This window comes from Coturnix japonica, chromosome 1, assembly GCF_001577835.2.
Source record: "Coturnix japonica isolate 7356 chromosome 1, Coturnix japonica 2.1, whole genome shotgun sequence".
NCBI classification, from domain to species: domain Eukaryota; kingdom Metazoa; phylum Chordata; class Aves; order Galliformes; family Phasianidae; genus Coturnix; species Coturnix japonica.
The window spans coordinates 158885247-158901926 of record NC_029516.1 but is presented as its reverse complement, the minus strand read 5'-3'; the positions used below and the strand labels follow the sequence as shown (position 1 = coordinate 158901926).

Here is a 16680-nt window from a genome sequence, read left to right as displayed (position 1 = left end):
CCTATCACAGCAGACCCTGATAAAGAGTCTGTCCCCTTCTTTCTTACAGTCCCCCTTCATACGCTGAAAGACTGCTCTCAGGTCTCCCTGGAGCTTTCTTTTCTCCAGACCAAACAGCCCCAGCACTCTCAGTCTGTTCTTATTGGGGGCACATTCCATCCCTTGGATGACTTTTGTGGCCCTCTTCTAGTCACTCTCTAACAGTCCGTATCTCTTATGTCCTGGGGACTCCACATCTGGGTTCAGTACTCCAGGTGAGGGCTCACAAGAGCAGAGCAGAGGGGCACAATCACACCATTGCCCTGCTGGCCACACTGCCTTGGATGCAGCCTAGGATATGGCTGGCTTTCTGTATTGACAGGACACATTGCTGCCTCATGTCCAGATTCCCATCCACCAGTACCCCCAGGTACTTTTTGGCAGGGCTGTGCTCCGTGATCACATCCTCCAGCTTGTACTGATAATGGGGGTTGCTGGGTCCCAGGTACTAGACCTGCACTTCCATTAACTGAACCTCATGAGGCTCTCCTGGGCCCACTGCTCAGGCAGGTTTGAGTCTCTCTGGATGGCATCCCATCCCTTGGACATCAGCCGCACCCCACAGCTTGGTGTCATCCACAAACTTGCTGAGGGTGCATTTGATCCTATTGTCATGCCAATAATGAATGTGATATCAAGTGCCACAACATGCAGCCTTGGGAACAGAGAACATCCACTGTCGTTCCGATTTAGGACAGTATCACCAACAATGCTGACACGAATGGCCTTCTTGATTTACACGTTCTGCTGGCTTTACAGACAAAATGTTGAATTTCAAGATAGACCGCTTTTCTGGAAACACTGTGATAAGTGTTAGAACATATCTTTTTATAGCTAAGCAGTGGAGACAGAGCAATGCAATTATACTGTGGTCAGTAACTGTCCTTTAATTCTGTAGTTTGAAGGAAGCACACTGAACTTTTTTCAGTCTTACAGATTGAATTCATGACTCACCTGTAAAGAAAAAAGGATGTTCTTGCCCTCCCTTTCAAGTGGTATGAAGTAACAAACTCTGCTTTTCACAATTGAAGCATCCCTAGATATAACATTGCCTACTTTTTAGTTGCTGTTGTAAAGTTCTTATGTCTAGATAAGATACCATTTATTAACCAATCATATACTATGCCTAATAGTATATGTATAACTATATGTATATGTATATATATAAAACATAGTGCTCAAGGATGAGTACCAGCTTTGTTCACATATTTACCACATATGGATATCTGACAGCAAGCAACTGTGCGTTCTGAGCACAAGTCCTATGGGAAATCACTGTTAGTACAGTCAATCTGTGGTATTTTGCCAGTTCTGCAACCGAGGCTTTACATCCAAGTCCAAAAGTGACCCACATCATTATACATTTCTTGAATTTGATAAGTCCTATAGCAGGAGTGATGTCACTGTTCCAGAAAGTGAGAGTCAGCTTTTGTCAGAGCATGGTTATAAATGTGCAAATAATGTTATCAGAATATGGCTATATTTAACAGTGTATGAGCTGAAATCTTCTGAGAACATTTCAGTATTTCCAAGAGAACAGCTTCAATTAAAACAAATACATTATATTGATATTCATAACAAAATAAAGAAATAAATGATTTAAGAAGAGTTGCTTCATATGGCCATTTGTGTCAGAAGTACCTCTGTCCAAAGCTAAAAAGCACCAAATCACAAATGTATTAGCTTTTGATATTCATGTTGTGGAATACTGATAGTTTGAGAGCTCAGTTATTTTGATACTTAGCAGCATTAATTTAAGGCAAGTTGCTGTACTGGTTGGTTGCCATTAAACCTTCCTATGTATGTATTCAAATTAAATATGATCAATACATCCCTTTTTGTTTTAACTTATGTCCTGTGGCATCCAATAGTTCTAGTATTATGGCTACTGCTTCTCTTTGACTCTTTATGAAGATTTACTTTTATCCTTTCACCATTCATACTGTTTCCTTTTGCCCTCAAAGAATAGGTTTTCTATGGGTAAGGTGTATAGAAAGACAGAAGTGGAAACTGGTTCTGTGGGGTTTTGTTAGGAAGATTTAGGAAGGAAGTCTTAAAGGAGATGTTTAAAAGCCAATCAGGGTAAAAACGTTCACAAAATAATTGCTTAATCATATTTGTAATACTAATGCTACCGTGCTAATTGACTAAAAGTACCATTTGACTAATTGAAGAACAGAGATTTTATTTGCATCCATTATGCAAATCAGAAGCCCAGTCAATCAGAAGAGAATGAATTACATAATGGGACAGTGAATCTACAATTAGGAGTCAGTATTTGTAAAGCATCTCTGCTCCTTGCCTAGCAAGATGTTTCTATTGTAATATAATTTTATGAGCCCTGGCATTAATTTACAACTCATCCTTTTACATTCAAACATTATGCTGCATTCACATTAACTGAAAATGCTGTCAAATGCTTCTTGTGGTAGCATAAAAGATTTTCTTTTCATTCCATTGATGAACTCAAATCTATGAAAAGGTTGGTTTAAAAGGATGGGATGGTAGAGGACATCGCATTTATTACCTTCTCAAAAACATTTCTGACTCAGATATTTAAAACTATTTAATTAGCACAGACCTGGGTAGTACTTCATATCGGACCTTTTAAACCTTGACTTTTCCTGGAGATGTGAATCTTACAGTGAAAAGAATTTTCCAGGTGAAATATATTTTCTCCATCATGGTTTGCGAGCTGTTTTTGTGCACCCATGCTCTTGAATCATCTTGGGATTGAGTTTATAAATTACAATGCTTGTTTTTTGTTTTTTTTTCCTAATTCCAATAGTCCATCATGTCATTTCTCATAAACTTTGTCAGTATTTCAAAGTGCTGTCTTTATAAGACAGTATAAGTCGTATTTGATTTGTTCTTGTTTTTCAGGCATTGTGTTTGTAACATCTTCTGCATAAGTTTGTATTTAATGTCTACTTGAATATGTTAGTCATGCTTCCCTAGTGTGTTATAAAAAAGTTAGTAGTAGGGAAAAGCCCACGTACTCATTTTTCTTTGAGTAAAAGAGTGATCTGTTCCCTTCAGCAGGAATATCAATGTACTGTTCAAACTCCAAACTCAAGGAGATGTACTTCAAAGCATTGAAACTTTCTCATATACCCTGAAGTTTGTATCTGTCAATATGACCTTTCCCCATTATTTAATTACTCCATCTTTATTGCGTTATTTAAGGGCACTTATTTCTAGTAGGCATGTATGTAGTTGCTCCAAAAGTAATTCCTTTTATTTATTTCCATGGAAACTACAAAAGCTACAAAGAGCACAATAACACTGTTTAACAGAGCAAATTCTCAGCTGAAAAACACCATTTTTCAACATAGCCACCATTATTAGCTATGCATTTTCACCAGCAACGAGCAAGATCCTGCATGCTATGCTTATAAACATCTGCATGGCCCTCTGGAACATGGTTTGTCTTTCGCATCGCTGTCATCACTGCTGAAATGCACTATCCTCCACCTCACTGTGCTCACATAGAATCACAGAATCACCAAGGTTGGAAAAGACCTAAAAGATTGTCCAGTCCAACCATTCATCCACTTTTTTGTCTCCATATACATTAAGCAAGCATCGATGAATGTCAGTGAGTGATATTTTGTATATGTGGAGGAATTCATTGACACACCTTTGCCTTATAGTCACTTCCATGTCAGACTGTCCCTCTTCTGACATCTGTCTCACAGACACAGAATGTAACAGAATACCATACTGCCAACATCCACCTTTAACTTTGGTGGTAGACATAATGAATAGGAGACATTGCTTTTGGAGCCTCCCTTGTACATATGCATGGACTACAAACAATACATATGCGGTAATACACATACAGTAACCAAACCAGAGAATGCAGTCATTATCCATTCACCTAAACACAGCTGTTATCTTAAATTCCTTTTGATGAGTTTTACACCAGGCAGAATGGTCTCATTTGGCACTCTTGGGAGTGGCCCATTCAGTGCGCTCTCTTTCCTAATGAGGTTATTCATGCTTCTCTCATTATTCTTCTGATTCTTTCTTTAGATTAGATCTGACCTTAATTTGATTAGCTTTCAGTAGCATAACATATCAAAGCTGGCAGCGGAACAGGATCCTTGCTGCTTTTATGCTGAAATCTCCCAGGCCTGTTCTTCTGCACTAGGTCAGCTGCTGATTCCAGGCTGAGAGTTTGGTCTTGATTGCTGAGAGGTCTTGCTTCACTTTGAACACACTTCTGCTCAAATTCAGCACTTCATGAAAGCCATCCATGTGCTAGTGGGAACAGCTTGAGCCTCCATTGGAAATACATACAGATAAAATTGGGTCATTCATCATTTCACCCAGAACTGATTGATTTACAAGCATACTCCACCACAGTGCAGGCTACCTCAGAAGCTTCATTATAATTGTCACAGTTATAGATGCCTTGCAGATGCCCACCTGGAGCTCTTTTTGTAAGTCTATGATCGTACTGTCACTGGTCTTAGATGCAGCATTAAACTGGATAGAGTCCCTTCTGTTATTTTTCACTTACCTAGCTGCCAGTACAAGGGAGCATGAAGCAGGAGTCTCCCACTATAAGCACGTGCCTGTGGCAAATCCAAAATAAGAAAGGGGAGCATTACCTAATAACAGTGGTTCCCCACAGTACAGTTCTCAGGTTCCTTCCCCTATCCCAAAGGCTTTGGATGAAGACTGTGGCACATTCTGCCACTGTGCTAATGAACTGGAAGAGGGAAAGTTCATGACCTCCTTGTCAGCAAAGACCTCTTCACTTGAGAAGAACATATGGACATTATGAATAGCACATAGTGAAGAATTCAAGTGTCTTGAAATCTTTGTATACTTATACAATGCAAAGAATACATTGGATAAAGTATATAAAGTGAAAGGCATGGCACATTTCAGCATGGAAGACAATTTAATGAAAATACTAACCAGATTTTTACAGCAGTGATACAAATAGTCTTATTATATCGAAGTGACATTTTAGAACAAGTTAAAGTCATTAACGTTATTTGAGAAAGATAACCATGCTGGAAACCTCTGTGGTGTGCCTGATTCAATCATGTTCACTGAGCTCTTGGTCGTCTTTAATTACCTAGAGAGTCAGCACATCATAAAATTGAGGTCATCCTGAAAAGCTTCTTTGAATTAGCTCTGCTTACCACTCTTTATCGTAACTGTATGTCTTGAAGGAAACTTCTATTTTAATCATATCTCAGTTCTGATCTTTAGTTCTCATTCCTTCTATATCTCTGGTTTGAGTGACAGTGGACAAATAGGAATAAAGCATCTCAGAACGTAAGATGCATGGAGTGCTAATAAAGAAATAACCACACTGTAATAATTGTACCTGCTATATTCTTGATTAGGTTAAAAACATTGTTTCAAACATTTAAACATAAAAATGTTGCCTTTATAGGCTTTAAAAGTATTGTTAAAACTCAGTATTTATAAAAATCAGTCTTTATTCCCCTTTTGAAGGGAATATGTAAGTGCACTTGTTCCAGAAACAGGAATATTTCTTTCATATTGCTTACACAAAATAAGTTCTGTTAACCAAAACCTTAGGAACTGGGAACATCTGTTATTCAGATTGAGCTTCGTAATTGTAGTTGTGCACAAAAATCATCCCTAAGCTGTACGCAGTGTTGGTGCCTGCTGTACTTATGCTTCACAATTACCTTGACTCCAGAATCTCATAATTGAACTTTACTGGAATCATCTGTCACCATTCCTTTCAGATCTAGAGTATAAATTTGGAATGTAGATTACTTTAAGAAATAAAAACATAAGGAAAAATTCATTTAGATTAAAGGAATGGAAAATATGCTGAAAGACTGACCTGCTGACATCTTAAAAACCACAATCACAACATGTAAGAATGCAATCCAAAAGGAATGGAGCATCTCAGGGATCTGCCCTTTATCCTTGATCATTTTTAGCATAAGGGAACATAAGGTAAAAATCAATAGAGGTATTTATTAGAAAAGCAATCACATTTCTTCTATGTATGGAATAGATTGAAAAAAATAAAAATCTGCATCTGGTTGACACTTTGGAGGATCCTAAATGTGTTACTCTTTTCTGTGATTCAGCTTGTAGTTCAGCACATGCTTCTGGTTACCACTCAATTTGTATATTCAACCTGCATTCACATAACAGAGTCCAAACATAAAGGACCTGTTTGACCAGTATAAAGAGATGCATCGTAGGAGCTCATCCAGATTTAAAATTCACCCCACTCTGCAAGGAGAATGGCTCATTCACAGTTCATTCATTGAAGTGGGAAGGGTTCTTCTTATCACAGAATCACAGAATACCCCAGGTTGAAAGGGTCCCACAAGGACCACAGAGTTCAACTCCAGCTGCAGCCACCAATCAGGCCTCCCTTCAGCTCCTCTGCTCTGGGCTGAGCATACAAGGTTCTTCAGCTGCTCCTCACATCCCTCGCCCTCCACATCCTTCTTCATCTTTTTAGCCTTCCTTTGGATGCTCTCTGATAGTTTTATATCAGTAGGTTTACTTATGAACCAACCACAAAAGTTCTTTTCTCAAAGAGATTACTATTCCTTGATTATGGCTCCGGGGGTTTAAAACTGCTTGGATAGATAGCTCAGGTGGAATTGATCTCAACTCATTTATGCATCTCAAGTGCGTCTTTAGACACCAGAACTCACCACCTCCTTGTGGAAAGCAATAAGTATTATTAGGGAATTATACATTTTATCCCAAGAGAGGCACATAAAATAGTCCTGAAGCTCTAGAGTGCCTATTTCTCTCCATTTGTTTTGAAGGGTGCACAGGGGATGCCCTATCCTTGTTACTAGAGGCAGCTACATTTGTCCAGAGGTATCACACACTTACCAACTGTGCCATGTCTGGTTAACCTCTGAAGAAGTGAAAATTTGCTAGGAGAAACAATGATGTAATAAGACCACAAACCATCCGGGGCTGTATTCAAATCCCAGAGTGAAGCTTTTTCCACTTATAACCCCTGTATTCCTGGAACTCATTGAAAGTGTTAATCATTTTTTACATAGCCTTGTAACTAGGACTTGTAAATGCTGCCAATTACTGACTCTTGTTTGCTAACAGCAACAAGGTAATTAGTCTTTCCGACATATAATAATTAGCTTGGATGCCCTGACCATGCTAGAACTTTGTCTTTTGGGGAAAGTGATGACACCATCATATTTACCTAAAATAAGTGCCTTTTCTTTCTAGCTTGGTGAAAAAATCATAGAGGTGGTTGTGGGTTTTTTGTTTTAGTTTTTGTCTTTTTTTGAGAGGCTGTTTTTAAGCTTAGTAACCATACTTTCACACCTTGTTAATTTTAGATATAAATACCTGAGAGCATTATTTTCAACAGGGAATGAACGTGAACGAATTGTAAGTGATAATCCTGCAGCAATTTTACAGGTGCCAAGCAGAAGTCCTGTGTTACTATTAAGAAGTTATCTCAATATTATCAAAAACTGCTCATGTTTCACACATTTGGACTTCTAATATATATGTGTGTTGTTTGTGTAAATAATAAAAGCCTTACCATCCTAAGGAAAAAGACTACCAGACAGCAGAACATACTATATCCTCATATGATTATTTCTGAGTAGCCCAGCTCTAACTGAAGTATGTGAGATGTTTCAGTGCATTACAATGTGTTTATGTTCTGCAGGTCAGAGATGCTACAAACTGCCAGCAAAGCCTGCTACATGCTGAGATTCCCAAGTAAATGCAGATAAAATGATAGGGCCTCCCAAAATGACGTTTTCATTAATGCATTTAACCAGTAAGCAGAAGAGACTTGGGGGGAAAAAAAAGCAATTCTTAAAAACAAGTTAGAACAATTTTTTCCATGATTTTGCAGTCTAGTGCCGCTGAAGTTAATAAAAAACAAGTTTCATAATTACTAGAAACGTTTGATTTATGTACAGCTCTTTCATTCCAGACAATTTTTCCCTAGCTCATTTCCTATGTATGTAATGCACAGCTCTAAACAGGCACCTTCATAGTATCTTGCTCTGAATTCAGTTGTACCCCATTCCTTTTCTTCTCATATTATCAGTCATCTTTTTTGTATTTTCCCAAGGCACTGGTGATTCTCTTTTTTATGAGTAGCACAGTAGTGTTCTTACAGAGAATTAGCTTTGGTGTTCTAGAGTTGGAAGTATTTTCCTGCTAGTAAGCTGCATTTTGTGCTGTCTTAATTTTTCCTGTGAATTAGTGTGAAATGAAGCAACAAAGTGCACTTGGAAGAAGCTGGAAGAAAAAAAAATACATAAATATGTATATATGTATATATGTATACATGTATACATGTATATATGTATATGCTTTTTTCTTTTTTTCTTTTTTCCTTTTAGATAATTGTGATTATATTTTCATACTGATTTGCATGATACATTATGCTGTGGTGTAAATGATAGACTAACTTGGGATACAGTATGAGGGAGCTGTAGATGCTGACATTAGTCTTATTGAAACAAATGTGTGTGCTAATGCAGACAACTCCCGGAAGCACTAACTCTTGGAAAATTGGTTCTTTGAACTAAGTTACAAAAACTGGGATGATATAATATAACCATCGACCAAGTAATGGACTTGACTGGGGAAAATTGATGCTGTTTTTCAGTCAAATTTTGTTCATTACAGTTCATTTAGTTTAAATCAGTGACACTAAGACTTTAAGCATCAAACCGAATGGAAGAATATAGAATACAGCATCATTCAGGTAGGAAGCAATCAGTCCACCTTTAAATGAAGAAATAGATATGATTTGAGGAGTCTTTCTGGGGAAAAAAAATTTTAAAAAAAAGTCCACATTTGAAAGATTTACAGCAGTTATGCAAAATCAGAGTTTTGTGCCAAGGCCTGACAGAATAACTACCGTGATTTCATTACTGTGAGGAAAATGATCAGGGAAGATTGAATGAGTCATTACTATTTGGTATTCTTTGACGCTCAGTGAGAGCTAACAGTTTTCTGTTGAATGTCCTTACTATGTATGCAGTTTTTGGAAGATGCTGTGAAAGTCGCCTTTCCTGTTTGCAGAGAGATGAAATTTTAGGAGGCATTCCAATGAAAATAATTTTACAAAACAAAACAAAACAAAACAAGGCAGCAGTGATACATACACTGAGACTGAGAGCTCAGTCATGCCATCTTGTCCTTCTTTGCCTTTGGATTGGCTGGCGAACAACCAAAAGCCATGGGGCAGAACACCAAGATCCATCGCTGTGGGCAGTCATATTCTTCCTACAACCTGACTTCCTTCTTCACTGGCCTGATCTCAAAACATTGCTAGGAGATAAGTGAATACAGGTTGGAACTGTGCTGCTTGCTGTCCATCTTTCCAGCTCCAGTTTAGAAAACGTTTTCCACCAGCTCATGTCAGTAGAAATCTTGCTTCCCTATGAAGTGAGAAAGGTTTAAAATTCCATTTAAAAATATTAACAGTTTCTTTTTCTTGTGTAATTAGTGTGTGCTCTGGCTGCAGTCTGGCTGCAGTGCTGGTGAGTTAGACTGCCTTCAGACTAATCAAAGGGCAAAGCTGAAAGCAGGCATGTGAAGAGAACCACTGCCAACTAAGCCCACAGAATCCTTTGTAGCTCACATTTTTTGGCCCTAGAGATGCCAGTTTCTTAATAATTTCAATACCTCCCATCCTTTTTGTCCATTGTTTCAGGCTTTATATAAAAATCTACATGAGGATTTCAACTCAAATTAGGAAGATACTTCTGAGGGAAATCTCCCAGCTGCCCACAGTTTTGGTCCTCATCGTGGAACTGGTTGGAGCATGTGAACAGGATGGCTTTTAGAAATTAGCCTGAAAGCCATTCATTTTGGATTTCAGACTACAGAGCCAGGCTACAGCGAGTCCAGAGCACAACCCAGAACACACAGAATGTGGGTTATGTCCTTGGCGTCAAATATTGTATGGTTCCAATCAATTCCTCCTGCACTGCACTAGGTGCTAATGTACCCCTGATAGCTATTGTGACACCCAGCAGCCACTCCTAAATCCTGAGTCTGTTATCCCAAAGGAGACACAGACTTGACAGATGTCTCATTTAGAACAGCACATTACACAGATTAATTTCTCCAGATGAAAAAGATCCTCACTCCATTCATTAAATGTGATTTATATGCACATAATAAAAGGGTAATAGTAAAAAGTATCAAGTGATTGGTAGAAATACATTCCCTCATCATTCTGCCACATGAATTCAAACACTACCAATGGACCACAAACTCCAGGACTTCCATCTTTCCTTCATATCTTCTATGCATCTTCTCACATTTTCAAACAAGGTGAATTTCTATTTTGCCAAGAATTTTGAGGGACGTGCATCTGCCTCTTGCTCAGCTTCCTCTACTCTCTTCTTCCTTTTATTTCCTAGGAGAAAGATCTTGACATTTTTTTATCAGCCACTATCTGTATGGACTTGTGTATCTGCTCCCTGACTGACCCAAGTCATTTTGCGTTATTAGTGGCCATTTAAAACACTACCAGCGCTCTATTCAAATACATACATATTGAAGCATCTCTTTCCAAGACTGCATGAGTTCCTACACTGCTGCACTCCCCAAACCCTGAAGCTTGCAGAAGTCTGAACATGTGCAGCACTGACCTCAAGGCTGTGACCAATGAATCATTTTAAGTGACTTTAAGTTCGGGTCTAAGGGCTGATGAAGTCTTGTGCCCTTCATTGCAAAGGGATATTCAAAGTCAGCTCAGTCACTTACTCAGAGTGATGTCTCCCTTTTTCTTTAACATCTGGGCTTTTTCTTTCCTTGTCATGATTTTGAATTACAATTCCTATCCATGCGACTTATTGTGGAAATTACACTTCTGAAGAAACAAGGCCTTCACTGTTAGGCAAGCATCTCACCCAGCTCAGCCACCCTGCCGAGGTGAGGGCTGAGCTCACACGGTGCCTTCCTGCCATCTGCTGGCACCGAGGGGTACAACTCCTATAATGGGTAATTATTTCAAGCTAAGCTGTTGATTTTTGAGTTTCAGGTGTTATCTAGTTAAGTAACACGTACACAAGGAGTGAAATTAGTCTGGCAGCAATGTCAAAACTCTCATTGATTAAAGGCTGCACTAATTGTACTGTTTTCTATATTCACAAATGAAAACAAATTCAGTGTAAAAATGAGTTTCAATAAATGAGTGATGCTGAAACAATCTGAAGCCAGCTCTGAAATAGTACCTTACATCTGTATTATGAGTTCAGCTGTGTTTTTCATTAGAGATAATTCAGTGTTTTTAAATCATTTTCAAGTCTGCCTGAAGAAGAAAGCAGCTGCATCTTTATTGTGACTCTGGGTTTGATCCATGAGGTCTTTGCTCAAAGCTTACTTACTTCTCAAGTTAAAGGGATGTGTGAGAATGCACCACTTCAGATTTCCTTCTGCTTTCAGGCTGGAGTCACCAACTCGATCTCTGAGCATGGATGCACCAAGAGGCATTAATATCAAAGCACAAGCAGGGAATATTGAAGCTCTTTCCCAGATGGACATCAAACTGCACAGCAGTGATGGAGTGGTGAGTACAAGCCCTTCTGTTTCTACGGCTGTGGTTAGTAATAATGAATAACTTCAAATCTTTTCTCAAGTTCTGCTAATTAAGTTCCTGAGGTACTGGGCAAGGGAATGTTAAATTAAAGTTGCCAAAGAGAAGACATTTATTACTTATCATTTATTATTATTTGTTTACTTATTAATTATTATGGTTGAGATTAAATAATAGTATCGATTGGCGTAATACTGTATGAACTTAGAGAAGTGCAGCTTGCACTCAGCTGATCCATAGTGCCTGGATGTGGCAATCCAAGAGCTTCTAGGCCAGAGCAGAGCCCCAGCCCCAGTAGCACTGAACAAGGCACAAGGCTCTGCAGAAGATATTCAGGTATATTCCTCAAAGTTGTTTACAGTAAGGGTGGTAAGGCATTGGCATAGGCTGCCCAGATAGGCGTTAGATGTACCTGGAGACACTTGACGGAGCTATAGGTGTCCTTGTTCACTGCAGGGGGTTGGACTGGATGGCCCTTAAGGGTCCCTTCCAACTGAAACAATTATATGATTCCGTGGGACTGCCTCAGCAAGTCAGTTTCTTTTCATGGCACACTTTAGTGTATCCTTACCTTTAACAAACTCATTTGTCCTGCTTGCTCCCATGCAGCTTTTGCTCGATGCAGAAACGGTGAGATTGCCTAAGCTGCCTGAGGGTACAAGAGGAGGTCCCGGTGTGTCCCAGGGACTGTATGAAATCTGCGTTTGCCCAGATGGAAAACTTTACTTGTCAGTGGCTGGTTTGGGTTCCACATGCCAGGAGTACAGCCGGGTCTGCCAATGAAGCACCACAACAGGCAGCACACGCCCTTGCGATTCCCAGTTTTATATTAACGCTAAAAAGCATCGACTGAAAGTGGAATTTTCAGCATTTTAAATACAAAGTACCACTGTTTAGGAAACAAACCTGTGTCTACAGCTCTGGATTACAGGGTGACGGGGAAAGGAGAGCACAATTGGCATTTCAACTACAGAAGAATAACTTGACTCTGATGATACATTCTGGCAGTCACACTTTGAAAACAGCCTGACAGAGAACGTAAGGAACAATAAAAGGAGTGGTTTTTTTGCTGAACTATTATTCGGTCAGATGATTATGTAATTGCTAATATTTTTGAGCTCTGTGGGTTTTTTCTCTCACTACATGTAAACACTTACGGCATTAGTGGGTTACATTAAACTGAGTGAACTACTTGAACTATTTGATAAGACAGAGCATTATTTGGGGGAATTCAGGCAGTGCCAGAAAAAGGTCTATGCAATTTTGTTCTTGCAATAACACAAAATATGAAAGATGTGCTGTTTGTATAAGTCTTGTGGAAAAGGTGTTAATTTGTTGATAGCTTTCTATTTTGAGTTGGCAACATAGATGCTGATTTGCTTATCACTAAGATTCACTAACCAATGCAAAAGTTCCAGGAGTCCTTTACACCTTGCTGCGTCTTCAAAGTTTTTCACTGAAGTATGTCAGTATATTTTATAATAGCAATAGTTGTACTGCCTGTACCACCACACTCATTTTAAAATGCCTTTTTAATTTTAGGACATGCTAATTCAACAAGGCAAATTGCTCTGCCATCTGGACAGAAATAATCGTTAATGCGGCTCCAGTTTGTCTGCTGCAAGGAATCACTGGGGCGGTGGGGGAAAAAAAATCCTTTTGCAGCCCACAGGATTCAGTTATGAGGACTATTCCATTTCCATCTGCAGCTGTTGACTGATATCTCTGATGCTGGGACTCCACCACAAGTGGGGAGAGTAAAACTACTCTTTGGTTTTTTTTTTTACATTAGGACTTTAGATATCAAGTAAATGCTCACCAGAGCCCAGAGACCATTTATTGACCTTGAAGAGAAACGAGACCGCAGACTCATTCCCCTGTACAGTGTTGCACTGAACACTAATAAATTGTTTGCACACCTCCAGACAGCAGAATTTGTATTTAATAATCTCATAGTATTTCAATGCCATTGATGCTGTTTTGTATACACTTAATATTCTCCCAAGTAGGAGCTGCTATCACATAGTGCCTTGGAGTCTATTTACCATAATGATTATTAAACCAACTCATGCAAACTAGGAGAGCTTCAATGGGAAAAGGTAGGAGACACGAGAGCTGAAATTTTGTGTCCCTTCAGTCCAGGGAGGCAAATGAATAAAGGTCTCCCATGACTGCTAACATCATGCCTGAGGGCGAAGCAGGAAGTCATACAGCTTCCATGACTGAAATTCCTTTTGCCAGGGCTCAGGGATCTGTCTCCAGGATTGAGCCCAGGGCTCTTGTCTCTAAAGAGGGGAATATTTCTCTACTACTGAATAATGCAACTAAGCCCTCAGTTGAAACAGGCTTTAACGGAAGCATGTCTTTGGCATTTCTTTAAAGTCAGTTTAAGTGGTTGCAGCTCCACCTACAAATTCTTGCAGACCAAATTAAGAGTAGCCTTTGTTTATCCATTGAATGGAAAATCTGTGTAAGTAAAGGACAGCAGTCCACTGCTAGAAATTTGGAGGGCTGTAATGTTTGTAAGCAGTCCAACAGTGAAACAGAGACTAAAGTCCTCAGAGAGTTCAGTCACCATCTAGCTTCAGACATCCGAGTTTTCCTCATACCTATGATTCTGAAAGGAAAGATCATATATACATCTCTATGTGGTACCAAACTACCAATCTACCACTCCTAATATCTAAATTTTAGCCAAAGACTGAAATTAAATGTATTATTCACATATATATACCTATTCTGCTGCCCATGAAAATAAAGCAATTTGAGTTACTCATTTTAAGCTTCCGCTTTGTGGGCATATTTTCAAACATGAATTGCCACTTAATATGGAGCAAGGGACTGAATCCAGCCTGTCTGTATTTCACAAGAGTAACCTAATGCCTAAAATGCTGGGTGTTTGGAAGCAGTTTCTGTTGCAACTTTGTCCATTGAAGTTGCTCTGCCTTAGTTAACATTTACAAAGCTGTGGTGTAAACCTAGGAAAGTAGGAAAATAACAATACTGAGCATTATGACACCTCAGTTAAATGTTGAAGTAATTATTGCCTTTCTGTGCAGAGCATACTTTCTGACCTGCCTAAGTCCAGAGGTGAATTCTGAGTAGTGCAGAGATCTGCTGTGCCCTGAGCTGGGCCATTATCCAAATCACGTTTGTCTTTCTCTGTTATTTTATACTTCATTCTTCTTTTTGTTGTGCTGCAAAATGGATATTGAAAACATAACTGCATTTTTTAAATTGTAAGCAGAAAAACTACAGGGTTTTTTAAAGCATGGATAACAATATTATTATTATTTTTGTCACTGAAGAACATTTTGGGCTTTTCTCTTTTAATTCTGGTTAGTGAAGAAATTAAGCTTATGCTAACGTTATCACAGTGCAGTCAGTTGACACTATCACCTGAATTGTCAGTGTAGTTCATACGTTACTAAATTATATCTAACATCTCCATACGGACAACTTACCATCAATTTTAAATACTTATAGATTATTGTTTCTCCTTGAATCAAACTCTAGTAAGAGTTTAGTTAGAGACTAGTTAGTGTAATGTAGTCTCTCTAGTTAGAGACTAACAGAAACTAAAAAGTACCACCCGGCAGCATTGTGAACTGCATTAGGGCATATTTCCACCCCCCTAAAAAAAAGAATAATGATTAATTATGGCAATTCTTATAGCTGGTTGAGATTACTATGTGTTGGAAAAATAAAAAGGTCAAATGATAGTAAATACTTACTGATAATAGCCCAGACCCAGCTGTCTTTGTTTCTGCTTCAGTTCTTTATTATTGACATTTGTTGATCTTTTTTATAAAGCTTTGTGCAAAAGGAAATGGAGAGAATAAACTGAAAACTGAGTTCTTAAATAAACTTTATACATTTTGAAAAACCTGCTTCTCCTTTTGTGTTTGGATGAAACTCACCTTAAATGGATGCTGTCATTTTTTTAACACAGTTATCTTCTCAAGACTCCAAGAATGCATAATGTACACTATTTAACAATCCTCTTTCAAATAGGAGCTAATGCTGTTGAGAAGAAAACTTCTGAAACTTTCACACAAAGATATATAGCAACACGTCTACCAAAAATCTACCACCAAAGTTCTGTAGATTTAAGCTAATGATTGACAGTTCAATTGGTTTCCTATAGCAAGTTACCCCTCCTATACCTAAAACTGTAATCCTGAGGTACAGGACTGCTATAGCTGCTTCAAAAAGCACACAAGGTGAATGTGGATGTGTACTTGGCTGAAAATAGCTTTCAGCTCCTGTGAATCTGTGTAATCTACAAAACTACTTGTATATTTTTTGTGACACCTACACAGGTTGTTCCAGAAGTCATAGAATCAGACAACTGTTTTGAGTTGGAAGGGACTGTTGAAGATCATCTGGTACAACTCTCCTGTGCTGAACAGGGACACCTACAGATAGATCAGGTTGCTCAGGGCCCCATCCAGTCTGACTTTGAGCATCTCCTGGGATGGGGCATCCACCACCTCACTGGGCAGCCTGTGCCAGTGCCTTACCACCCTTATTGTAAAAGACTTTGTCTTATATCCAGTCTGAACATCCCCTCTTTTAATTGGAAACCATTTCCCCTTGTCCAGCCACAAAAGAAAGACCCTGCTGAAGGCTCTGTCTGCTTCCTTGTGCTTGTTGTGGTTTCCATCAAAATAAATTGGAAGCATTACTCTTCCAAACTTCTTCCAAAACATACGTACCTGCTAACATTTACTTCTACCCTTACTAAGAATCATCACACAATACTGTTCAGGGCATCCGTGCCAAACAGGAATGTTATAGTGCATTTCTCAAGGCTCCCCAGTTGAGCCAAAAGGAAGCATAATTTTTTGTTGTTGTTGTTGTTTGTTTTGCCTTTTTAAAATGCACTGATGGAACCCACTTCAGGTTTCCAGAAGGTTCCTTTATTTAGGGTACCTGTCACAATGAGTTAAGAAAATGAAAATGGAGACTTCCAATTCAGTCATCCTCTTCTCCACATCTTTCTGTATCCACACGTAAATTTAGTTGCAACTTACAGATGGCATCAAAACATCAATAAAATAATT

At 38.8% G+C, this 16680-nt stretch overlaps 1 protein-coding gene across 10 annotated transcripts in view; it reads left to right on the top strand.

Annotated features, from left to right (window-relative positions):
• SGCG (sarcoglycan gamma) overlaps positions 1 to 15500 on the top strand; it is a 103591-nt gene extending 88091 nt beyond the window's left edge. For all 10 annotated transcript variants that reach the window (XM_015852141.1, XM_015852142.2, XM_015852137.2 and 7 more), the window contains 2 exons: positions 11464 to 11587; positions 12224 to 15500. In XM_015852141.1, the coding sequence (XP_015707627.1) occupies positions 11464 to 11587; positions 12224 to 12397 (298 nt within the window). In that variant the 3' untranslated portion in view covers positions 12398 to 15500. The remainder of the gene's footprint in view (positions 1 to 11463; positions 11588 to 12223) is intronic.
• The last annotated feature ends 1180 nt before the right edge of the window (positions 15501 to 16680 follow it).